We start from the raw sequence: 26,637 nt of genomic DNA, 5'->3' as shown, positions 1-26,637 counted from the left end.
AGTTTGTTTCGATTCATTGTATGACAGCCAGAAACGTTCTATGAATTCGATGAAATATCCCCATGGGGAGATTGACGGGGACGTAGAGAATTGATTACATGATATTTCTGTGATGTCAAAAAATATGAAAGCGTGTATTAAAATAGTACAATGCTGAGCAAGCTAGACTTTTCTTTTCTGATCCTCTTTTCTAGGTAAAAGAGGATCACTAGTATTTAGTATTCATTAGTACTAATTTAGTTTGGGAAAATTTTCGGTGGACCGGCAAGAATTTGGGGTTTAATTATTGGCGTAATTAGGTAGGAGCCTGAACTCCTAAAAAATGTGGATTAGCCCTCTCATTCCAATATTCCAGATTTTTAAAATTCAAAAACTAAAATTTTTAAATTGCAAAACTTCAGTTTTAAAATTACGAAAAATTTTGTTACCTCAATGAATCTAATTAATTAAATTTATTCGCTATAAGAGGATCCATCGTGTCATATCGGTGATCTTCCAATAAAAATACAAATCCTAGTCAATTGTAAATTATAAATGATGCCAATAATGATCACCCACCCTCAATTTATCTTCTTGTCAAAGAAAACGAGGGATTTTCCGATCAGCTTAATATTCATTAGGATGGGAGGTTCGTTTTAAAATGACTTCGAAACACTCGCCAGATGCTACAAGATAGACAGACAATGACAAGTTTCCGATCACTTTCGCAGCTTTTCATTTCCTGGCTGTCTAGTCGATTCACGGCATCGATCTTCCCGAGTCGTTGAACGTTCATCGAGCAGGGTAACGCGTTGTCGTAAACGTTTTGATGGACACAGGAGCAATTGCTTCTGACGTGGAAACAACATTTTCATCCATACGAATGAATATGGGTAATCAGGACGCGACGGTATTCCCAGTTTACAACAATGGGAGATCATGCGTGGAGAATGCTTCCTCGCCTTTTTATACGACCAGTTTTGAAGGACCTGCGTCGTTCTAGCTCCTGCTGAGGTCCGTGAGACTTCACAATAGGGACAATGACATGCATTCTCATAAACCCTGACGACGGGACTGCAGGGCACCGTGGCCCGTTTCCCGAAACTTATTCCACGAACACGGAAGAAAGGAATCTTTCGACCTTTTCCCAACGATCTTTCGAACGTTCTCTTCTTTTTCCTCTTCTTCCCTTCTTACGAGCTCGCTATTTTGATTATTGTACGCGAATGAAAGGGGACACTGTTGGAGCTTTCAAATCGATTTCCCACTTGGTGTTCCTAGCTTTTTGTTTCTCAAATGGTTCCGGGGTCACTGGTAACCCTATATTGATTTTTCAAAGGTGAGAGGTACTTCGAGATTGAACGGGAAAACAAACACCTGGACAGAAGAAGTACATGTAATTAAGCTAATAGAGTTTGCGCCGTTAATTGAGTTCTCAGGAACTGCAGAACGTATACTATCTTTTTATATTACATTCTTTTTTCAAGAAGGTTCATTTTGATTACCTGACTGCAGGTGGCCCTTTCCGTGACGAATAACCGTACACAAAGATTAACGACCACAAAAAGTGATAAGTTAATCATACATTTTTTAACTCGTTTTGTCAATCCTCTGCTCCTGTTGCAATAGTTTCTAAAATAATATTGCAATATTAAATTTTGTTAGAAATACAAATTATTATTTCTTGAGACAGCAATATTTCAGCCCTCAACTGAAAATGATAATTTCCTGTCAGCAGGCTTTAAGATCGATCGATGCTTATCATTATCCTTTAAGTGTCGAATCAGTAGTACATTTATAATAATATCAGTTCGAAGATAGCCTGTATCATTCCATATAATCCAATTTAATTACGCGACGAGACGGACCGAGAAGAAACGTCGGCGAGTGTCTCGAGGTGGTCCACTTTCTTGATGCACTCAACTTTTATTGCAACGATTTTGAAGAGTCCTTTTGCTCGTGGAACGGGTCGCGAACGGCAGGAAAAAGAGCAGAACCAGGCGTTCTGCATTGCTACAGGACAAGAAAGTCCTGTCTCGTGGCCGTAGCTCGAACAACCAATGCTCGATTCGCGGCTACGCGCGTATATATCATCGTGGAACGCCTGTCCCGGTATCATCCTGGCCCTCTTAATTCCCTATGTATGTATTCAATTATATTTGAATAATTGGCCACCCGACAAGTCGCGGATTAAGCAAACGAACGTTTTATGCGTCGCTCGCATCAGCTGGAGAACGTGATTCTCGAATTCATTCAAGAAACTACCGAGCTACGACAGAGTTTTATGCTAAACACCTTTTCACGTGGAATTCATTTCAATCTTCGATGATATTTTAATGTATCCCCGTTGGTTGACTTCGTACCTTTATTACAATTGAAAGGTGATGAAAGATGATTTTTATAAACACGAATGTTAAGGCACAATCGTGGTAAAATTAAGGCATAATTGTAATGCAAATGGGATTCGTGTGTGTCATATTCAGACTATTAGTTATCACAGGGCAAGGGTTAATGAAGTCACGTATTCAGGTATCATAATGGTAGGGGAGATATTCATCTTCAGCCTGCATTCACGTTCTAACTCTTTGCAATTTAAAATCAAGTGTGACTCTAAAATTATTTTTTATATGAGCTGCGAGACTTGATAACACTCTTTGCAATAGAAAATTCTTATTTTAACATAATCTCTCATTTCGAATAAATACGGTGCAATATTTTATAAGACTCTTATTATTTTCACATAGTTTCCACTTCGAACAGTCGATAAAAGATAAAGGATCGTGGGATGTTTGAAAATAGAAAATGTGAATTTTTTATTCATAAAAGAGTTAACATTTTCCCATTTCACGAGTAGCTTTTATTCCATCGGCTACGATAGGATCTCGAAGGTGTCCATAGAATGTCAATAGTCATGATATCAATATCTCTTGAGGGTGTAGAGTAGGCGCTGGCTCATAAGCCCCGACAAGCAAATCTCGTGAGAGCACCTGCTGGGTTGACACTGCAAGCGAGGATGGTTCTACGCTCACGTTAGATCGTTCCTCTTTATAATCTTCGAACCTTCTCGCCGTGGTACTTGCGGCGAATTGTGCCCGCCTTTATTCACGGGAGAGAAAACACTTACCACCAGCTGCTTCGTAGTGCTTTTCTTTTCCGTGGAAATAAACCTTCGCGAAAAGCCTGAATTTCAAACGAATTCTTATCAAGCCAATTCGAATTTTTCGTCTATGTTTTAAAATTCAGTTTTTTATTAGAAAAATCAACTTTTACAAAATATGAGAATACTTGATATTTTAATGACTGCACTTTTGATAAAATTGATCATTTTTGCTGATAAAAATTATATTTGAAATTTAGGTCAAAATGACTAATTTTCATATTGCAATTTGCATCTGATAGAGTAGATAAAAATAAGGTATAGAAATTGAATATAAAATCACTAGGGCGATTCAAGTGTTAATCAATTCGTAAGATAAGAATAAGGGATAATGAGATTGCGAATGTTGACCGAGTGCACCAAGGAGGATATTCATTTTGGTCGTTACGGATGTGTACACACGCCAAGAAGGATACCGTGATCTTCGCTCAGGTCGATCCACTCAGCAGGAGGAAGTGTATGCATTCTCATAAGCAGCGACAAGAAAATCTCGGCGTATTCGTCGAGACGGTTGGAAGCCGAACGTGTGGCTCTTCTACGCAAAACGTACGTGCCTAGGATCCTCGAGCTGTTGGACAGAAGGGTACGTCTAGCATCCGGTGTATCCAGTGATCATGATATTTCGCGACTCTGACACGTGTAATCCGAACGACGATTTATTTATACATATTTCGTTCGTCCGGATGGATCGCTTGGTTTCTTTCCTTCTCTAGCGAATATAGTCTATGAATAAAAACGAGACGTCTCTTGGACGTGTGTCACGGATTCGGTGCAATTTCTCACGATGACAGGGAGTTTCGAAATTTCCTACTTTTTAGTAGAAAATGCTAGTTTAGTAGTACAACCACAATTATCTCATTTTTGTTTTTATATTTCTTAATACAGTAGACTCCCGTTATATTGCCGCCTCAGTTACTTGTTTTTCCCTTATTGTTAGTGTCGCTCTTTCACTATCCTATCATACAAAGATAGAGTTTCAATAACTAAACAATACTCTTGCTATATTGTCACACCTATAGTCTTATCGTAACAATATAACGAGAGTTTGTCGTATAGGGTCAGTTGACCTTTCTGATTAATTATCCATCCACTTATAAAAATGAATGTCTCCCTAAATCAAGGGGTCATAAATTAATAGAGATAATAAATTTTTCCAGTACTGTATTATCAACTTTCTCCTTATCACAGTATACTTCGATCGAGTAACAAATGCATCATTATCGCTCAAAGCCCTATTAATTAGTTTTCAGTTAATTATCGCCGGCGTTAAAAAGTCCATCAATAGTCTTCTGATAGGATGTTAAGTGAATTATTTTTTGAGCGAAAGAGAACTCTTTCCTCTTCTTAAACAAAGAACAGTTAATTAAAATGAAAGTATGACGATGCAATTAAAAATCTTTCCTGGTGCGAGTGTAAAAATTCTTCGGTGCGAAGTGAAATTCATCAACTGGTCTTTGACAGAGATCTTTGGTTCGTAAACATTGAACGGTTCGTAGAAACGTACAAGTAACCTTACTAAGGTTAGAATACAAATTGAAATTGAAGAAGAAAAAGTAGGAAACAATGTTTAACAAGGCACTTGGCTAACAATATTAACGATCAATCTCTTCGCAAGAAAATTTCTCCATTTTATTGAAATGTAATTTATTTCAAAAATTCTTTCAATAGTTTAACAATTCCAATATTGGTAGTTATAAAAACAGAAGTTCCTTTATCTGTTGCAAGTCTTCACTGTTCTTCGTCAAAATATTCCAATATCGTAAAAACGATTGTGTTATTTAAAACAAGGTCAATTCCGTTTAGAATCAGCGATCAGAACCAGTCTGTTTGTGTTTAGATTACATAGCCGTTTCTTCCATCGCACTGTCAACATCAGTTTCAAAGTATTCGGAGGTTCGGGAAATATTAAAAGCGTTTATAAATACAGCTGATGAAATGCAAATTTCCCGACTTTACGGCTCGCCAAGAATCTCCGGGCAGATTTCGTAGACGTGGCAGGAAGTTCGCGAAACAACGGACTCGTGTTTCACGCTCGAAAGCGTTGCGCCAGAGAAAACTTTCGAGTTTAGTGGAAATACACGGCTTGAATAAGATGAAACAATGGTTCGTCCGATTTGTTCGGCAACGACACCTTTCCAGAAGCTTGTTCGATCGATCCTAACGCGATCACACGTTTGAATAAATATTTTTTACCCCTCCCCGAAGGGTCCATTATCGTCGTATACAACGCGGCGCGTTGTAATTCGTTGTTTCGTCACGTTACGAGGCTACATTTCGGCGGTACGCTATAAAATAAAACATTTCACGGCATAACGTGGTCACCGATGCGTCTACAAAAAAAATATATAAAAATATATGTACGTATGCGAGTGTGTACATACGTGTTAATACGTAGACATTTCCCCGGCGCTGTCACCACGAACGTCCCTGTAAATTGAACACATGTTTTGCATTAGCGGTGCCATTTTCCGGCGAAAAATCTACATTCCCAAAACCTCGATACATTACCGCGCCGAATATCCGACGAATTACCACCTCGTGAAACGCCGAAGGGACTTTGTGTTATCCGAACCGCGAACTTTGACGAATTATTCGTAGCGGTAATGTCTTCTCTTTCGAAAGAAAATATTTTCATACCCCGATGTTTTGTATAATCAACGATGGCTAGGTGTAAAATTTGCATAATGAAACGCATAAATATCTAGGGTTTAATTACGATATCGATGATACGTCGCAAAAATGAAATCCATTTCATTATCGTACCACAGGAAAGTTTTAACGTTTGATACAATATCTGTGGTATCCATCTTTAGAGATACATAATTATATCGATTGTATTATCAGAAATAAATCCAGTAATTTTCGTGTAGTTTATGTACGTGTTAATTATATTCATGGCTATATTAATCAATATATTTTCAGTACGGAATACAGGCGATACGATGTTAATACTGCGTAAAGATATTTATTGATTGACACTCATTGTATCTCTGTCATCGACTACCTGTTAATTGAATTTATTTACAAATAGAATAATTTGCTTTATGTGATACAGTGTTAATATTACAATATTTACACAAAGGTATTGGCAACCCTATTGCCGTAAAGTTGTTTATCACAATTGCATTCAATATTTGCTAGAAAGACTAAAATCCTGGGGATGTTATATAGGATACTAGTCCATAAATTAGAATTTTGGTTATGGGATCTATATCTGCTCAATTACAAATCATCTGAATCCTCTAAATCAGAAGAATTTAGAATCCGAAAAATTCAAACATCATCATCCTCGTTTAAAATTAACCACCCCTAGAGAAACGATGATCCACAGAAAAGTACCGAGTTACAAGCAGCAACCGAAAAAAAATCGCGGCTTGCAGTTTCATCCCCCTGTGCAATCGTTCGGGCGTGACGGGGGTGTTCGACGGGGGTGGGAGAAGAGTACATGCATCCTCATAAGCCGCGACAAGGAAATCTCGTGGCTAGAGGTGGTCGGGCTAGCCGCGGGCCCATCGCTCTCTCTCTGCGTACATTTTCGTCCGTCTCTCGCTCGCTCGTGGCCGCTCGGTACGCTTCGGCTTTTTCCGGGCGCGCTCCGTCTGCGAGGCGGCGCGCGCCTCGTGTCTCACCGAGCGCGTCTCTCAGTGATTACCGTGCAGTCCTTGCGACACGACCTCTGCCTTCCTGTGCTGCTGTTGGTGACACAGGGGGTTGCTTGACCGCCCGCGCGCGCTCTGCGACGGTGAACGACATCCGCGTTTCCTATTCCGTCACCTTCCCGTCGAATGAAACCTGTGATCGAGGTGTCGCTGAAAAAAGTGCAGTGTACCCGGTGACACACGGGATTTATATAAGATATATCCGTTTTGATTTGTTGAAATTATACCTTGGCAACACCTGTCGAAAGATCCGGTAGCGCTGTCTCGAGAGACAATGGATCGGTCGCGTGGCGAACCGCGATGGACAATGAGACCGAGAACGGAGCAGGCTTGACGGGCCTGCACGCGTGTCGCTGCCGGACCGCAAGACTATGCGGTAACACGCGCGCGAGTTTCGATCCTCCGAACTTTTCAACAAGTTGTAACGATCAACGCCGGTTAACCCCCTGGCTAAGGGTGAGCGAGCCAGTGTGTTAGTGTTTCTATGTGCGTGGCCGCGGATACCGAGGCATTCGAGGAACGCGTCGAAGCGTTTTACTCGAGGGACCTCGAGTGGATTGTTTCGCAGTGGGAGAAGTTCTCGGTGACTTTCGACACGACGCGACGCACCGGCTTAACGAGCTGTTAATTGTATCGAGATCGTTGCTCCCGATCGACACGCACTCTCGTGGAAATGATGTGATTGTGAACGATGGACCGTTTATCTGGAAAATTCTTGGGAAAAGGAAACGACTTGTAGAACAGGTAAGCGAATCGTTTTGCGTCTAAGAGTTAGGTTAGGTTACCGAGAAGGGATTAGCGTTTTTGCCGCCTTCGAAGAGGGAATATCCTTTTTCTACCGGGATTCTTACGTCTAATCCTTCGTGATGCGGACGTCTCACGCGACGTGCCGTTTTCCGTTTCTCTGATCGATGGAAATTCAATCCCCCCCTGGTGCCCGTCGGCTGGATTATAGGGTGCCGTTTTTAATGGCCACTCATTTGCGCGCCGATGCGATTACCTATGTCGATTTATAATAATAACATTCTGGGTAATGAAACAAGGCGAGGTCTGCTGCGAGGACATCGTACACTGCTGTTTGCATCATTAATAATAAATAGAATTTATTCGACAGAAATTATTAGATTTCTTAATTAATTAATTAAATAGGACGGAAATTTGAGAGTGGAGTATGGATTAAAATTATTTTCACTCCAGTTATTAAAAAGTTTTCGTGAACGTATGTACCTACATTTAAAAATTAATTAGTTTTGAAGTGTTCAGTATTTTATTTCACAGAGTTTATTAAAAATATTTTCTCTTTAAATATTTATGTTATTTAGTGACTTGTTTAGCACAAAAATTCAGTGCTTTCACAACCTTTAATTTTCTGTGTACAAATTTTCCTATGTTCGCATTTCTCAATGTCCTTGTTTACATCGGACCCGTTCCGAATCCTTGAGCTTCTCATTCAAGCAACTAACTTTAATCTGGTACACGACGTACCTGGTACAAGACTTTCAATATTTCACTACGATACGCACAGTTCACTGTAGCTAGACGCAAAATTCATACGCAAATTACCAGTTGAAACCCGTTGATTACGACTAAAGAAACCCGTTGCACTGTCGGCCGTCTGCGGTTAGGAATCCACTTAAAACTTGTGCTCTCGGAGCGAATGCCCGCAGTAGTCGATGTCAGCTAGTACAAAGACAGGGACCAGGAGCGTTGCTCGTCGCCAAATTTTCACGGTGAACCGTCATACATGCATACGTACACGTGTGATAGAATCGTGCCAGGGCGATCGGATTTTCTAGGAAGTTCGTTAACAGGATCGGAAAACTTTAATTACAGAATTATTCGAGGGTCACTGGAATAGGTGGTCGAAAAAAGAGACTCGTCAATCGTGAGGATTTTTATTAAAATATTGACTTTCATTTGATTCGTGATACCTTCGGTTAACTTTCAGAGGGCTGCCCCAATTTTAAATAAATTTTGTACTTCATATTATTGTACACTGTTCCCCTGAAAATTATTTGCGCCTTCTTGTTATCAATCTTACACCAACTAATATTTTTAATACATAATAATTAGTAAATAATAGTAAGTGTAATATATTGACTGATGGGGTAGCCGGGTACCGTGGACATTGAACAAGGTGGATAATTTCGACTGTTGACGCAAGGGTTAATGGATCGAAGGGTGGGTTAAGGGGCGCGTTTACGCAATAAGGTGTCGATCGATCGGAAACAATTGACGCGAATAATAAGAACAATCGTGTTCTGTTCCATTCACGATGCTGGCGAATCGAATGAGGAAGAACCGGCTGTAATTCACGTCGCTCCTTCTGACATCGTTTCCGTTTCTCTGTCGTTCTTATTCATTTTTACAGCAGTTGCGTCCAATGGAGGCGCAAAAGATGCTCACGACCCAGTTTAAAGGAGTCGAGCAGCAGACGATGTAATTATGATTTAGCGTGGCTATGCTCGTTTCTCTTCCTCTTCTTCTTCTTCTTCTTCTTGTTCTGTAGTGAAGTTAAGAATGGAGATGTCTTTTCGCTGGTTCGAGCATCATCCGGGTCTCGTTATTTTTGTTTAGAATGAGTACTCTTGTTATTAATATTGCAGCAATTAGGGGCCACCCTTGCTCTTACAAATATTTTATTCTATTTGACGGAAATTTCATTGAATCGCAGATGTTTAATATAAATCTTTTCGGGATAGGTTTAAACGAGGGTCTCGATTATAAGCCACTTGGAAGATTAATTACTCCCGAAAGCTTCGAAAGCGAGAGAACCGTTTCACGTTATTTATTCCCGTACAGAATCCTAAGGGGTCGTGTTGTTCTTTAATCCTTGTTAAAATTAATTTTGGAGAACTAATTATTCATCGTGACGACTATGATTCCACCGATGTTTCTTAGCTTTATTAATAAAAAGTTTGCTAATCTACATTACTTATCCACGATGCCTTCAACATAGAATTCTTTACAAATTTTTTCAAGAACCAAATTGAATTTGTCGGACATCTACAAGATAATACAGATCGTTAATTTATTCGTTATAAAGACGAGCTCTAGCAGTGGTGAATTTAACGAATTTAATTGAATCAGTGAAAAAAAGTCGAGACAATGATAGAAGCTGCTCGCTAAATTGCAGCTTCTTGCGATAGAAGCATTGTGCTCGAGCGTGGTAGTAAATAATCGGTCTCCAAAGAGAGGATCGTTTCTAGCCAGTGTAGCTGGCACATTTAAATTACTCTCAAGGAAGCTTTCGGGCCAATGAAACTGTTTAGAAGCTCGTGCAAGGAACAAGGGTTCTCGTTCTGACGGTTTCGTTTTCTAAGAGTTCCTCTTAATTAATCCCTTAATTGTTTCGAGATCAATTAAGGAAGAAGGTTTCATTCAAAAAAATTGCATCCACAATCAACATTTTATAAAAATTAAAATTCTAAAAAACGATCTGCAATTTGGCAAATTGAGTATCTCTGTTTTCGATGAAAAGAACGCTCCTTGAAAGGTTTGCGGTGTCGTATGTCTTATTGTTAGTTTGAAGAAGGATTCACACGTAACGCGATGGAATAAGTATTACGATCCCAGGAACCGTTATAGTTACGCTTAAGGAGGCTAAATTAGACGCTGGTCGCTGGTTAACCAGCAATTTTCTTGAAAGAGGTCCGCGGTTGGGAAAACAATTTCGACCGTTCGCGGTCACGAAATAACAAGGAATCGTTTCTCTCGAAAGACACCGACGTGGCGTTTGTCGGTGCGCAACCCTACCTGGACCATCGTCCCTTGAATACCCAGTGATTTCCTACCTGATGGTCGAGTCGATTAGAAACTGTATCTTTTCTCACGTTTATTCGTTTCTAATTCACTGCCATGGATCACAGCAATCAATTTATCAGAAATTTTCTTTGGTGTCAAAGATTTTTCCACCCTCCGCTGATAAAGATTGCAACGACCCTCTACTTCCCTAAACTGTTCTCAGAAGTTTCTTCGAAAATCGGAATTTATTCTTTTCAATTTTTTACATAGAGAAAAAGTTGCGAGGAGGAAAAACGAACGTAGCGGTGTTACGACTTTTCCTTTGGAAGACAGTTATTGCAGAGATAGGAAATGGTACTTAAAGAAGTATTCTACAAGAACATTTTTCGTTTAAAAATTTCATTCTACTTTTGCAATATTTAAACTGCGGAAAAGGTTGAAAGTTAATTCTACTTGCGGTCGCCGCTATGTTTGCTTTTAGCCACATCAACGGTAATACAATGGATATTTAACAAAGCTTTTTGAAACTTTATTTCAAACGTGAAATAGGCAATTAGTACCTTTATCGTGAGTTTTTGTAATTAGTTACGTTCAGAGCGAACTGATTCTTACGAATAGGATATATGCTTTAGGCAGATACAACCGCAGATAAAGATTTTTAATGAACAAAGGTTTATCATTAATTAGTATCAGATTTCATTAATTAATAGATCAATACATATATTTTAACAATTTCTATAATTTTAAACAAGAACTTTGAATTGTTCCAAATTGAATATTAAAATTATGATCTACTTAAAAAAAATCTTTTGTATTTATTTTTTGAGAACGAGTACAAGTCTTGTTGCATGGGAGTGCAGGAAACAACGAATGCAAGAAATCAAGCCGGGATGAATCGAATACGCGAATCGGTCCGGATTCGCGTCGTTTCCGTCCCATTCATTTATATTCCTTTTAATATTCGACGAGCGCGTTCGCGAATTTGAGGCACGTTCCGCGTGTGCGGGGAGCGTGCCAAGGCGCGTAGAATGTCGGGGCGAGGACCGGGAGCTGGTTGGCGTGAATGGCGATCGTCAAAAAGTGCATTAAAATTCCAAGAATATTCATAAAGCGTTGGGTTGGAAACGTGGCACAAAAGTGGAAAAAAGGTGGGGGGGGCGAGGGGAGGAAGAGTAGTCGCTTCGGGCTTTTCCTGCGTGTTGAAAGACTGACGTTGCATTTGGAGCGCATATCTGGTGCAATCGAATTCTCGTGGCCCGTCGGATTCGCCTATTGTCAAGCCCGCTCTTATTGCGCCGGCACGTTTATGGCCGTATAGAGATCAGTGAAGAGAGGATCGTTAGGGTTCAATCTCGGTCTCCTGCTGACCACCGAATAGTTGCACGCGACACGATGCATTTACATGGAAATCGACCGACAGCTACCTCCATTACGCTCCTTGTATTATGACGTTTCTTCGGGGATTTCGGATACCGTCGAGATTCGACCTGCTATTACTTTACATTTTGACTGATTAAGTGCATCAAACTAATTAGGGTAAATGTTTTGGAATCTATGGTATTTGCGATTTTAAATTTGCAAATCTATATTTGGGTGACACTTGAATTTTCATAAGAACTTTTTTGAAATGAAATATTTAATAGCCTCACCGTGGCAGTCAACGTTTTAATAGAAATTTTGTTTAACGTATTCTCCAAAATTATTCATTTCGATATAATAATTAGTATCTCATAGAGATAACGACGTAATAAATGAATGATAAAAATCACGAATACGCGACATCGGCCTAAGTGGATTTCTCTTGCAAATATCTCTCAATTTCAAATTCACCCTGAAACTTTTCTCCGAATACTGTATCAACATTTCCATTCACAGCAATCAGTGTTTCCCAAACGTTTTCACGGTCCCCGAAAGAGCAACCCTCTAACCGGATCGTCACGGTTGTTCAGTTTTACCAAATACCACTTTGCATCTCAAAGTCCGCCACGAAAACCTCTTCACCGCTCCCCGTGCTCGTCGACGGAATAACTGTTTCAGAAATCTTGCGGTCGATGCAGAAAAAAAAACCATTCCATCCCCTGACGTCAACGTTTTCGCGAAAGCCGGCTTTCGCGTAGGAAAAAAAAACCGGGACCCGATTACAACGAATGCATAACGTCAGCAAGCAATGCATAGAAGGGTATGAGGGTAGGAGCGGGGGTGCGCGATCGTTGTTGGAAACGAATAGGAACCCTTGCGTTTCGCGAGAAAGGAAAATCAGCAGAATGGGATCCATGAAGAGGGTGAGATGCGTTTGGGACACGAAGGGGTGGGCGCGAAACAGGGTGAAAAAGGGGTGTAGCAGAGGGTGGATGAATAGTGGCGCGATCCGGTGAAATTCACGCGTTAACGTTCGCAGCTCGATATCGCAGCTCGCGATATTCCACCAGGCGAAAAGATGCGCGATGAATGGTACGAGTGCGTCGCGACGCGACGCGAATCTGGCGATAACGAGTTTTCAACTTGCCCTTTTGTCCCGTTCGAGTCGAGGGAGTTTTTCATTCCACCGGAATATTGCGCGATCGAGAAGAAATTATCAGTCGGATGGAGGCTAGATTGCCATCTGGGAATTTTACGATACATCGTTGGATCTTATGCTACGTTGCATTTCATTTTTATCAATCTTGTGCATTCAGCTTGACTGACATCGTAGATTTTAGTATTGGTTAGGCTGGTTATTGTAAAAAATAAAAAATAAAACTTGGACGGGTGCTCGAAAATTCAATTACCGTAATTTTAAGTGATACAAGTCAATAATTTAATCTCCAAAAAGTGAGCCCAGTTATTCTTCAGCCCCGTTTAATAGGGTTAGTTTTTTCAAGTTCCTTGGACGTTTTCCTACACATCAAAAGATCTATATTTAAGAATGTAACTTTGATATAATATTTGAATTCGATGTTATACGAACACATGTTCACGATCGAAGGCAGTGGCGAGTGCGTTCGTGACACGAGGTCGCGTCAATTGAATTCCATAAAAGCCACTTGCGTTCGATCGATGCCTCGCTAAGAAGTGACCGATCACCATTGTTCTCCCTCTCTGTATCGATCGTTGACGAGTTGATTTTCTGTCCCGTAGATTGCGAAAAATTGTCCGGCAACGAGGCGAGGAGAAAAGGAAAACGAGCGAGGAAGAAAGTCCCGGCAATCGACGGATGAGAGTTTGAGTCGCAAAAAGTGGTTTCGAGAGTGGCTGGCGCGAGTTAACTCGGTGAAAAGAGAGCTGGAGGAGCGTCAGCAGCTCCCAGCTCCGTTGGAAAAAGATAAAATAAAAAGAAAGAGGAGGAAGCTCGTACCACGCGAGGGTGGCCTGTGGTTCTCTCGTTGAAACGGAGACACGAGCGATCGAAAGGGAGAAAGAAGGACACGAAAGTGTGATCGAACGAAAGAGAAGAGACAGAATTAGAACTCGCGTGTCGTTGGCGTGACTACCAGTGACGTGACGTGACGTGACACGACGTCGAGCCGTCGAGCCGTCGAGCCGTCGAGATGCCCAGGGATGAGATGGCTGCCTCCGTTCGCACCACCCTCTCCAGTCTTCTCCTCCTTGCTGCTTGTACCATGTGCCGTTGCAGGATCACCAACCAGGAGATAGGTGAGTACAAAAATATTTTATATTTTATATTTCGATTTCTTAATACGGTGACTCACACAGTGGCGCAATCGTACTTGTGAGTTAAGGGATGAAAATTTTTTAGTAGAGGGGTTGATCCTTCTGACTCCCCATAGGTGCGCTATTACCATCTCACGAGAGTCGTCAGTGTCCGACGCGATGCATTCCGACTTCTTTTTGAAATTATTATGAATTATTAATATTTTGTATATACATAATACTTTCTTTATCTTTTCTTTTAAATTGGATATGAAGGTTTAATGAAACTGGTATTACATTTTATTAAATATATATAATTTGACGAAATTGAAAATACGCCAAGCGACGAGTATTTTAGTAACGTTTGTATTTGCGTCAAATATAATATTCGGGATTAAATACGTTCGGTGAAAGTTTTACGCGAATTCGACGCTTTAAATCGCTAGAGACCGAGATGGATTCAAATTTTCCATCGTTTTGCTTTCATTTCCATCCGAAACTGTACCATAATACTGGGAATTTTTATCGTGCAGTTTTTAACCAATTTTAATCAAATTCTGAACAGTTTATTTGGTTAAAAAAATCACTTTTCGTGAAATTTATATGAAACTTCAATTATACTACATTTTTTCCAAACATATATGACATGTATGTAGCCTGTTAAAAAAACAAAAACGAGATGTAGAATATTAGTGACAACCTGCAAAAACATGTTTTTTTTTTTCAATTTTGTTAATTAAAGGTAATTCTGTAAATTTCTTCTCGTTCAAGTAAACCGGAAGTTGGTAAAAATTGCAGTAATCCAAGGTCTCAGAAAACGTAATATTTCTTAACGTAATACTTATATTTGCAAATTTATTTTAATTAATTTTTTTTTAATGAAACCGCGAAAATCTAGGTATATGACACCTTTTGCGTATTTTCCGGTTTGTTTCGATCATTGAAATAAAACGCTAAATAAGGCACACCAACCTGTGGCTTCCACGTACTCGAGCAAATAATTAACCGAAAAATCAATTTGGAGTTTCTGTGTTATGCTGTCGCGCGGATCACACGAAATCTAATTAATTACCGTATGACGGGTAGTTGTCCGTGTGTCTCTCGTTTCCGGCATTGCTCGTACAATGTGTGTAATTATGCCGACTGGAACGTAAAGTGGGATGGTAGAAAATTTGCGTTCGACCTGGAACGGCTCGGTCCCCGAAGGATTAATTAGTAAACGAAACACCCGTGTCCCCGGCTGTATTCTTTTCTATCTGATTTTCCGTGTCACCGTTCGCCCTTCCCGCTCTCGTTCATCAACTTAAATCAGTCAGACCGGTTATTAACGTACCTAATTCGAACCATTCGTTACCTTTTATTATTTTAAATTAAAATTAACTTTGGAACTGCGAAATTTGTATTACAAAATTAAATTAAAATTAGGTCTCTCTTTCTAAAATTGGATAAAAATAATTAGTACAGATGATTTATTTACTTAACATTTATAGCTGATTCTTATACAACACTTTTTCCACTTTTGCAACGAGAATTTTTGCATTTCAAAGGATATATTACATCACCGCAACAAAAGAACACACGTAACAATACCCATTCAAAGAAATTAAAAAATGAAATATTCAATAGATTTCCTTCTGTAAAAATGAAAAGCAATACCGTTCGATACGCCATATAACGTTTTCTAAACAAGAAAATCTCAATTTGTATAAAAAAATGAAACAAAAACAAATAGGGTTTATCAATTATCACCGAGCAGGTGGAGGAAAACTGGAATTGAAACCACATCAATCTCCCGCGGCAATTAACAAGCCCGTACCAGTCGACTTTAAGGCCACGAATCGAATCGAATGGAATCGAATGGTATCGACGTGAACGCGTTTGCGGGTAGCTCGAATTCGCAGGATCAAAGGTGGTTTCGCGTCCCTCGGGAACCTCGATTCGCGGCTATAACGTCATTTGCCAAACAATCGGTACCCGTGTCTGCCTCTTTCCGCGCGGATCTGTCGCACGGTGGCGGCGGGTTACGCTACCACCGCCTCGTTAGAACCGCAACGGGTAAACGAGTTAAAAAGCCCTCATTTTCGCTCGCGAACCTACGAAATTACGCGGCCCGAGTATACTCTGCGGCTGTTGCCGTCGGTCGATTCAATTTGTGCATTACCCGCGACGGCGCACAATGGATCGTTTCGTGTAAATAAAGCGGAACAAAAAGAAATTAAAGCCACGACTCGACTCCACTCGTCTCCGCACGGTTACCTTTCGCACCTGTCCGAAAGGGATAGAGAGATGCATTTAGGTACTTTGGCCTCTTGCCGTTCGCGTTATTGATGTTATTTGTGTAATATTTCATTCAAAGGTTGTTTTCACTATAATACACCATCGGTTGGTTTAATTTGTAACACGTTCATCAATGTTTCTCCGTGAATTGCATTAATGTAAATCCATGTTTAACCATTTATACCTATTGAAATTCGATTCGGTAACTTTCAATCTATTAAAAAGTTGAATATTTCAACATTTTAATATGCTTTCATATTGGAACTTTAAAATCAAAATTTTTCATTTTTTATTGAAATTTGAAGCATCGAGTTTGGAAATACCTGTTTCAATCTGACGAGAGATTTCATTAAAAATTGTAGGGAAATATTTGTTTTGGTGGATTCATAAATATACAGATTGATGTTTAAAAGGGACGCGGGCAATTTGGTGGACACCGTCGAAAATAAGCGAAATTAATTAATACTACATAAAGGGAAATTTTGATCAACCTGGATGCAAGTAAATAAACCATCAAATATTCAGAAAATTAACAAATATAATTTTCCAATAATCTTTTTTTATACAAAAGCATAAAATTACAAAGTCATTGAATCTATCAAACACGCGACCATCGAAGTGTTAATTAAATTAATGAATATTAACGCGCGGAGAATAGAATTTTAATCTGCCCTTTAATTAGCAAAATGCTTTCGGTTTGTGTTGACGTGGTCAAGTTATCTAACCACCTGCTCAATCAAGCACCAGTTTCGCCTTCTCTGTACTCTCTTCGGTTCTCCGTTTGATTTCTCGAGCCACAGCCTCGCAACCGCATACTCTCCACCTCTGTTGCCCTCCCTCTTTTCTCCTAGAGACCTTCCTTTACGCTTCGAGGAGCGGTAATTACTTCCGTTTCACCTTCAACATTAAATAAAACACTCGACATCGCTTAATCGTCCGCTCGAGCGTACGTAACACGTTGGGGATCGGCTTTGATTCTCGCGTATTTAACCGTGTTGGATCCTTTCAATCAGGGGCGAATTATTGTGTCGTCGATCGACTACCATGAATCGTGCTCGTGCTTTTTGTTCGTCAGCTGCTAATTAGACTTCTCGACTTCCGAGCTGTTCTTGTCGAATCGTGCCTCAGCCAATCGCAACTTTTGTAAATGATTTTTCACGTGGCCTTTCAGTTTCCTTTCCATGACCATTTTCCATCCCAATTTATTGGACCTTTATTTACTTCCATTTAATCGCAATTGTGCGTTTCAATTGAAAATAAGGTGTGCAAATGCAAATGTAATTTCGAGTTAAAAAAATTATTAAGATTCTTGAAAATGTTTAAAATTTTTTAATAAAACTAAATAAACATGAAATCTAGTAATCTCGCAAGGAAGGCTCCGTTCGTATTTCAGGCAAAGTTTTTTCTTGTAGGACGCCGGCCAACTTGCAAATTACTTGAACGCGAATCGGGGACAGTCTAGCGAAAGCTTTCTGATCGTAATCTTTTAATTACACCAACGAAGGCGTAGACAAAAAAAAATGAGAGAGAAGCGAGCAGAACGGTGCTGGAAACAGCCTGGAGCTCGAAAGACTTTCGCGTCGTTCTAATAGAAACCGTGACTGTATCTCGAAGATGCACCCTTATCCTTACGACGATCTGAAACAGAAGCGATAAACGCCGAAATGGAAAAGGCAATAATAAAAATGTTTCTAACAAGTGCGTTTGCATCGTTATCTTTTTTACGTTGATGCGAATGATAGTGGTTCTACGTTCATTTTTTAATTCACTTCGATTACGATGATGCTTTTTAACAGGTACCCGATTTAATACTTTTGGGTTCTCCCACACTTCTACTTTTTTTACATTGGGGTAAACTAAGGAAAACCAGCTGCAATTAGGTTTAAAAACGTTATTTGTAAGATGGTCATTTTACCACTGTAAATTAATTTAAGTTTTATATAACCAATTTAATTTTCATAAAAATTTTCAATTTTTGTTATATTTGTCCGAAAACCATTCGAGTTGTAATGCATTCCCTTCTATTTTCATCAAAAATTGATTGCTTCCAAATATTACTACCGCAATTCATTTAGTTAGCAAAATAATTACAAAATTGTGTAAAGAGCGTTTTACAACACGCAGACCGAATCCCATGAAGTTCCATAGCATCTCGTTTAATACGATTCGAAACCTAATGGATTGGTTTCTACTTTTGCTAAAAATTGATTGTTCGTCGCCAGCCGCGGTTTAATCCAATTAATTTCACACCGTTCGCGAAACCGAACGAACGAGGTCCGGCGTTCGAAACGGAAAACGGAACTCGTTATTTCCTGTTTCGAGTTCGATCGTTTGGCAACCGGACGAACGACCTCGCAACAAGCTATGCGAAACTTTGTCGTGCTCGACTTATTTTTCGTCGGGCTCGTTCGAACCGAAACTTCCCAACAACCCGACGCCACCCCGTCCCGCGTCGAGGGTGAAAAGAACCGCGAACGAGAGTCGGTAAACAAAACGGTACAACGGGTGCAACGTGTTCTCGTTCAGGGTGATTAATCGCGGAACACCTAACACCGTGGCAGTTCTCGCTCGTAAAGTCTCGAGAGGCTCTGTCTTGTTCGTCTAAGGTGTGAATTGCCCGGGCTTTTCGGCTGCTCTGCCAATGCACCATCATTATTCATTCATTGTTTCTGTTTCACGGTTCGAACCGCTCATTCCCCATTGAGTATTAACTGAAACGTTTTCTCTGTTCTTCATAACGGGTTTCAATGAAATGGAACTTGTATGCAATTAATCTTTTGCAATAAGAGGCACCGTGTTCAATTTTGTTCGCTGTCGTTCTTGAATCAATTAATGTAGCTTTGGGTATATTGCAAAATATAGAAATAGATGATGGTGTGATTTACATTTTTAAGTGTATTCTTTTCTGGGTTGGGCCAAGACTCATAGAAATATTGAAATTTTTAGAATTTTGGAATGTAGAAAGTTTGAAATGTTGAAATTGAATAATTTTGGAATGCTAAAGTAAAGCGCGTGTCAGCACGTAATTATTTCTAAAAAATTTAATTTCTCGGTTCACCAGAAAATCGTAACGAAATTCAGTAATACGCTGATAAATCTGGTAAATTCGTGAATAATTGCTTTAGCAGACGATTATGTTTGATTACGCAGTAACGCGTTATAAAGCATAAAATATGTACAAGGTTATTTCATTAAAATAATCAATGCAAATCGGAATGAATATTTGTTTGAAGGTATTTCAATTGCTCCGCAGTTTATCCGCAAAGTATTTCTTTGCTCCAAATGAAATTATTAGGAAACTTTTCCCTCCCGCGATTCAGAAATATCAGAAATTTTCTTCGAAACTTGAATTGAAATTTACAGAAGAATATCAGAAATTAACCGATTAATTTGACCGGGAGTCGCGTTGAATTCTGAATGGTTGTGTTCAGACATCGGTCAGCAGATAAATATCGAAACGGTTCAGGGAACGAGGTACGCGTAACGATCGCTTCGATCCATCGAACACGTAGTTCCGGTTAAACTCGTCGAGTTGGAAAGTTTTTCAATCGACGTGCCCCATTCCTTCTTACGATACTTACGAGCGTGTTCCTGCGAGCACGGTGTCCAAGTATCAGCAACCGAACAAGCTTGAACGTTGTTCGAGCAAAAGAAGAGACAGAAGGGACTGTGTTTCCGCAAAAAAACAGCGTCTAGGGTTCGTACGATTCTCTGCCAAGAATCGTATCCTTTGCTTTGTCGCGTGCTCTACATTCACGTAAATTTCGTTAAACGTTACTAAAGAGGACTTGCTACCAAGTTCTTCGATGCGCTTGGTAAAGAAAATTCGTTTCGAGGGATGTTTGTTCGTTTTTAGAAACCCCTGCAGGATTATTTTCACTCGACTATAGAAATGAATTATGCAAAATATAAAAAGTTGCTTTGGAAAGATCACTCAGAAAATACAATACTTATATAGTAGACTCCTGTTATATTGCTACTCACAGTGAAGTAGAGTAGATATAGTCAGACATATGTTACACTCACTGGCATTCGAGGTACCAACAAATTTATTTGGAATTTCTATCGCGTTAACCGAAAATTTGTAAATGGAAAACAGGCAACAAAGAAAAGCAAACATTAACCCTTCCTCTGCTGGTGAACACCCAGCCATCCATAGACCAACAGCTAATTGCGAAATGCGTGCATGTACCACAGCCCTTCTACACATCGAATCGGTATCGAGTAACAAACAGGATGTAGCCAACGAAAATTCGATCGATCCTCGAGACGAATCGGTGTTCTCTTGTAATTAGCCAGAGGGTGGGGGTTAGGGGGTTGGTCGGTGGAAACGACACAGAGAGTGAGTTTATTGGATTCCTGTAACCGTGATCGTTCTCGAACCGAGAGGAATGGAAGAGAAAGAGGCCGCGTTGAATTCTGTTCTTAGAGGATTCGACGATCACAAAGAAATGGAATCGTCCATGATCCTTTTTCATTTTTTTTCCTTTTTTTTTCTCTGTTTGTTTCGGGAAGCTTCTGCTGGCTCGCTTTCTTCTTGTTTACCGAGTGAATTTTTCATTGGCCTTCGTTTAATGGAATGCATTCACCGAGCTCTGGCAACGGAACCTTTTAGGTCATCCAACTCTTTGAACGCGGGCATTAACGAGTATACGGCGAGCAGAGGGTGGTCGGAGTGGGTGGGTGGGCATTGAACGAATAGCGTATCGATAAGACTCTTTTGTGGATGAATGGGGCGAAATGGGGTTGGATGAAATTCACGGGGAAATTTTTTCGGCGCTCCTCTCCTTTGGATCTCGATCGACCTCTTAATTCCTCTTATATTGCTGTTTGATTGGCTTCCGTTCGATTCCGCGGCACATTTTCCTTTTTTTTTTTCTCTTCATCCTCGATCCTGACGTAAGGGTGCTTTTAAAAAGGCATCGTTTCGACCCTCTTACTTGATTAATTTAATCTTAAAAACTTCTAGCTGATTCGAGAAATTTGACGATTACTCTAGTAATCAAGCGCGAAGAATTTTTATTTTATTGATTTTCTAAGATTGAGGGCCACCCTCGGACGGCGAACCACGGAGAGAGCCACAATTTCAATTTAATTCCGCATTTGATATTCTTTTTTATTTCAAAATTGAATTCTTTTTACAATCTATGGTTGAGAAATCAACAAAAAAATATATCAAACGAATCGTTGAGAAAAAGTTGAACCCCTTCGAGACACGAGACACGAGATGTCTTACCTCAAAGACGCATCCCCCGTTCGGTTTCCTATGGAATTCGCCTTCTGTCGCAATTAGCCATACCAGCAACAATGGAGTGCGTTTATTGGATTCTTTCCAGCGCAATCGTTCGTTCCTCGGGAAAGATTTCGTAGCCGCTTGTCTCTATCTCGAACGATTTCTAACGGGCAGGAACGAATCGAAATAACAAAGAGGGAAAAAAGGTAACATCGGTGTAGAAACAGGAGACGAAAAACGTAGAAGGAAGGAATGAGAAAGGTGGGCGAAGGTGGAGGTCGTTCGAGATTGGAGGAACAAGGAAAAAAGGAAACGCGACATTTTTACAGCTCCAATATATAAAATGGGTTACGATCAATTGAACTCGCCGATATTGAGAGGTACCATGGAGGAATGTGGTATGTCGGTAGTACAAGGAGAAGCAGGAAAACCGATACTCATCGAACCTTAAAATACGTCCTTATCATATTGGTCTGCTTGCTACGGTGTCCATAGTGACACGTATTAATATTCGGACACCATGATATTTATGTGGTACCATTGGCTAGGTAACTACTTAAGGACAAGGGTGGGACTGGTTCTTCTAAAAATCTGGACTGATTCCTCTTTAAAAATTTAAAAATTTTAGATTTTCAATAGTTCAGAATTCCAAAGTCCCAAAATTACAAAATTTCTAAAGGACCTAGCCCATCCCATAAGAAAATCCAAGTTTCGATTTCAAAATATCCAAAATATTGAAAAATAAGAAAAGTAGGAATTATTTTTCTTTTACACCCAGTAAGTGAAATTCAAAACCCCATATATTTATAGAGGTCGATTGAAAAATGTGGACGTCGGTGTGCACGCGGCCATTACCGACGTTCTAATATAGTCGTGGTCCTCGCGTTTTCCGCTCTATATAAGGATTTCCAGCGACGCCTGCAACGCCAGCGTCGGGCGGTGGATTATTGTGCGGACGAAACGAGTATTGCGCTGCAAATGACAATTTGTTAGAGTTCTCCGGGCTCTCCGTGTCCTCCCCACCCTTCTACCAGCATATCACCCCTCTTCCAAACCGACCTCCTCACCATGGATTCGTTCAGCCAGCGGCAACCAGCTTGTCCTGGAAATATTTCAGGAGCAGCTCTCGGTTCTTGGCATCGTACATTTCGCGAAACAGGAGGGCAGGGCGCAGGAGGGTGGTTGTTGCGGCTGGCTGAAACGCAACGGTTGCGACAGCAACGCCATCGCGTTTCGACTCCTCTTCTTTTGTCTCGTTTTAAAGAGTTAAATTTCCTTGCTTTCGATACTGAAAGAATAGATTTTCAACCGGAAACCGGATGTCCAAGGGGGTTGCTATAGATCCCAGAGTCTTAAACTACAGCAAAGTCTTTGAAATTGTTTTTTCTTTTTATAAAATTATAAATTTGCTATTGAATTATTGATAGTTTAGCGTAGGAAAAGATTGAAAAATTTTACAGTAAGCGTTTACCTTCGAAAACAAAATTCCTTTCCTGGAAATCTACCCCCGGCTAGTTTCAAAATACGCGATGCGATAAATTCAGCGAGGCATAGGATCGGTTTAGTAAAAAAAATAAATTGGAAATTGGTACAGATATTGCAGTTGCAAAATATTTTCGATATTTTTAGTAAAGAAGCAGCGTTTCTGGTTACAGATACATTTCACGGGAATACGGGAGGAGACGAGAACCGGTGAATCGAAATTTCCCCAAATACACGTAAACGGCGATTTTCTCGAAAATGAAAGTTTATATGGGAAATATTATTTCACCGGTTCTATTTATTTTTTTCGGACAAAATATTCTAGTACCGTGGTACTAAAAATGTCCTTCAAACCGGTAGGTGAACGCAAACTCGGAGTTTTCGTTTCCCTCGATTTGAAAAATCGGAAGAAAAACATTTCTCTTCGATAATTTAACGCAAGCTAAGATCATTTTCCGGCGTTCAATGCACAAAAGAATAGGGTAGCGAAGGCTGAACGGGCTATCGAGTTAAGTTGGTAGCCGAGTCGTTATACTTTTAACGAAGTGAATTCAACTTCCACATTAACTTTCCACAAGATTGTTCGCGGTACCGATATCGCTCATAATAGAATTTCTTTCACGTAATTCGAACAAGTTATCGAAATCATACTTAAGTAGACGATTAATCATTATTCCCAACGATAACGTTAATTTTTGTGATTTAATCAAATTTTCAGAGAAGTTATTTTATAAAGAATGAACTGCTTGTCAAATTAATTATAAGATAGAGAGGAATAATTTTGAATAGCATCAGTTGTTGTGGAATAAAATAACAAAAGGCAAAAAGTAGGTAAGAAAGATATTTTTCAAGCTGCTGGAAAAAAGGAGCTTTGGAAGAATAGCGATAAGCTCGTCGAAGATTCGCGCAAGAGTCCCCGACAACCCTCGAGATAGTTGGCAAGAGCCACGATAAGCCTATCGCAGAGGATTTTTCTTCGGGAGTCGCGATTGCTTTTTTTACCGGACTTTGGAAAATCGCTATAGTTTTCGACACAGTTCAAAGGTAGTTTCTTGCGAGTTTGGAGGATCTCTGAAAAATCTTCAACCCCGACGACGATCTTTCGATGAATCGCGATATCGATCCAGGCTGCAAGAGGGTGGACAGTAATCCTGGTTAGATCTTCTGAAAAGAGACGATAAGTCACTGGGTCTTTGAGAATCGTGATCGTGCTGGGAACCTTGAAAGAAAAATTCGATGACTTTGAAAAACTTTTATTTATATGAAAGAAAAGAGGTTGGAAACTTGCAATGGTAAAATTAGAATATTTGAAAAATTGTCCACCTCTACAGCTTCGTACGTGGCAATATAACGAGCGTGTACTGTAACAAAATCGAGGAAAGAATTTCTGGTAAAGGAAAATTATTGTTAAGAAAAGCACTGTATTTGAGGCAACTTGGAAACCTGATCGATGCAGTTGGCGGTAATTAAAGAGGAAACTCGTCTCAGACTACTGTTGTTAGTCTTATTTCCGATCGCAGGCGTTTCGTGTTATTCCCTTCTTGCGAAACTTTAATTACTTCGCTCCACGTGGTAATTTTTATTGTACACAGATACGTTTCAGTACATGATAAAAATCGAAACAGAAAAGTTTTTAATGCTTTTCCCAATTTATTTAATTAATGATCTAATTAAGTAATTACAAAATGAGAAAAATTGTTAATGGCATGAAATATCAAATACATTAGTATTTTCAAAAACTAGTTACAGATTTTATGACAGAATTTTCTAGTGGATCTGACATAATCAGAAAAAGAATAAAAAGGGTACTTAGAGCAAATTAAAAAATCTCATACAGTACATGAAATATGAAATTTAAAAATAATTTCGTACCTTCATCCTTGAATTTCAAACACAAGTAATCTCTTTGACAAGATCCACTTATGAAATTAAACATTTACCAGTAAAATCTGAAAGTTCTTGAAAATCCTAATTTTTTAATTCAATCATACCCAACAGAAAATTTATTATTCAACTTAATAATTTAATTAGATATAGGTAATGGAAAAGTAAATTTATAAATCTCAAATAATATCAGATACCTATTAAATGATGTCTGTAAAGTGATCCATTTATAAAAATTCAATATTTACCATTGGAATCTTGAGGTAGTTTAAAACGATCATTTTTTAATTAAATCGTTCTAGCGGAAGCTTCGTTGGTTTGTCCGGTGACAAAAGTTAATCAAAGTGGCGTTGAACCATTCGAAATTTTTTCCCCCGTTCCTTCCGGTTGATCCATCCAGAAACTTGGGCAAAGAACTTTCCTTCTATCGGGGATAAATCATAATCGGCGCATTGTGCGACGTAACGCCGCGATCGAACGAGGATTTCCCGTTTCCGTTCTTTCAATTTTCAGCCGAGCTGATTGCAACGGGACCTAGCATCGGCCTTTTGTTCCCGCGATAATTTTAATTTCCCTCGCAGATCTGTCGATCCATTATTGTCTCGCGATAATAGAAAATACACGCTCGACCTGGATGAAAACGATTTTTCTTTTTTTTTTTTTCAAATGTTTCTCTGCTTTCCGTGCGATGAAAGCACTCTTTAAATTTCGAACTCGCGTATCGTTCTTCGTCCGACGTAGTCGATAAAGAAACGAGGAAATTGATCATTTGGATGTTTGTTTAATGGAAAATTTATAGCCGGTTCGATGGGAATTATAACCGGACGCGCACTCACTGTCGTAAATTGAAATTGACAGCATGGAATCGCGTGTGCTGACAGTGACACCGTTTCGTTCTTCCATCGTCGAATAAATTCATGGTTAAATAGAGAGTGTTGCCGATTGTTTGTGGTAAACGGAAAGAATTTTTTACTCGTCAAAATAAACGCGACTAATTGGTCGACGGCGTGTAAATAAACGGGGAATTATTAAATATCCAGAGCTTGAAATTGAACAAACAACTGGTTGCGAAACTTTTATCATTACTCGCTATAACATTTTTTTTTTACTTTCTATACAAAATAATTCTGTAACTTTTTTTTAAATGGAAGATTTATTTTTAAATACACAGAAGCACACGTAAATATAGTAGACTCTTGTTATATTGCCACTTGAATAATTTGTCGTTTGTACGTATTTTTTCAAACTCTTTGTACATCTAATAATTTTAAAATGAATAAAATATTATTCATCAGAGAGAGGGTTTATCCGCGTGTAACGCGATTATAAAGAGGCGAGTAAATCGGCGAAAAACTTGGTCAGAACAAAAGTTGGAGGGGTGGAGAGTAACGCCGAAGCTAGCAACGCTAACGACCACCATAATTAGACTCCCATCCGAAGAAGTTGGTTCGTTGGTCGAGTTTACGATTGCCGCTCGAAAGATTCTCGTCGGTACTCGTTCGGTTATCCCACAGCCGTGGCAAATTGAATCCTGTTGCCACTGAAGGTTGCTATTCCACTTCCGCTTTCAGCATCTCCTCCTGGCGCTTTCT

General features: G+C 39.6%; 1 protein-coding gene across 5 annotated transcripts in view; it reads left to right on the top strand.

Annotated features, from left to right (window-relative positions):
- Window positions 1–26,637, top strand: part of LOC114877542 (nephrin-like) — a 279,693-nt gene that overhangs the window by 67,451 nt on the left and 185,605 nt on the right. For 4 of the 5 annotated variants that reach the window (XM_029190231.2, XM_029190227.2, XM_029190228.2 and 1 more), the window contains exons 1-2: window positions 6,796–7,539; window positions 13,657–14,172. In XM_029190231.2, coding sequence (XP_029046064.1) covers window positions 14,067–14,172 — 106 coding nt within the window. In that variant the 5' untranslated portion in view covers window positions 6,796–7,539; window positions 13,657–14,066. Of the gene's footprint in view, window positions 1–6,795; window positions 7,540–13,656; window positions 14,173–26,637 lie in introns of those variants that run through there. The other variant, XM_046288951.1, reaches the window with a different exon arrangement.

This window comes from Osmia bicornis, chromosome 15, assembly GCF_907164935.1.
Source record: "Osmia bicornis bicornis chromosome 15, iOsmBic2.1, whole genome shotgun sequence".
Taxonomy (NCBI): Eukaryota; Metazoa; Arthropoda; class Insecta; order Hymenoptera; family Megachilidae; genus Osmia; species Osmia bicornis.
Note: the sequence above shows the minus strand (reverse complement) of the source record. Positions and strands in the feature narration are given on the sequence as shown.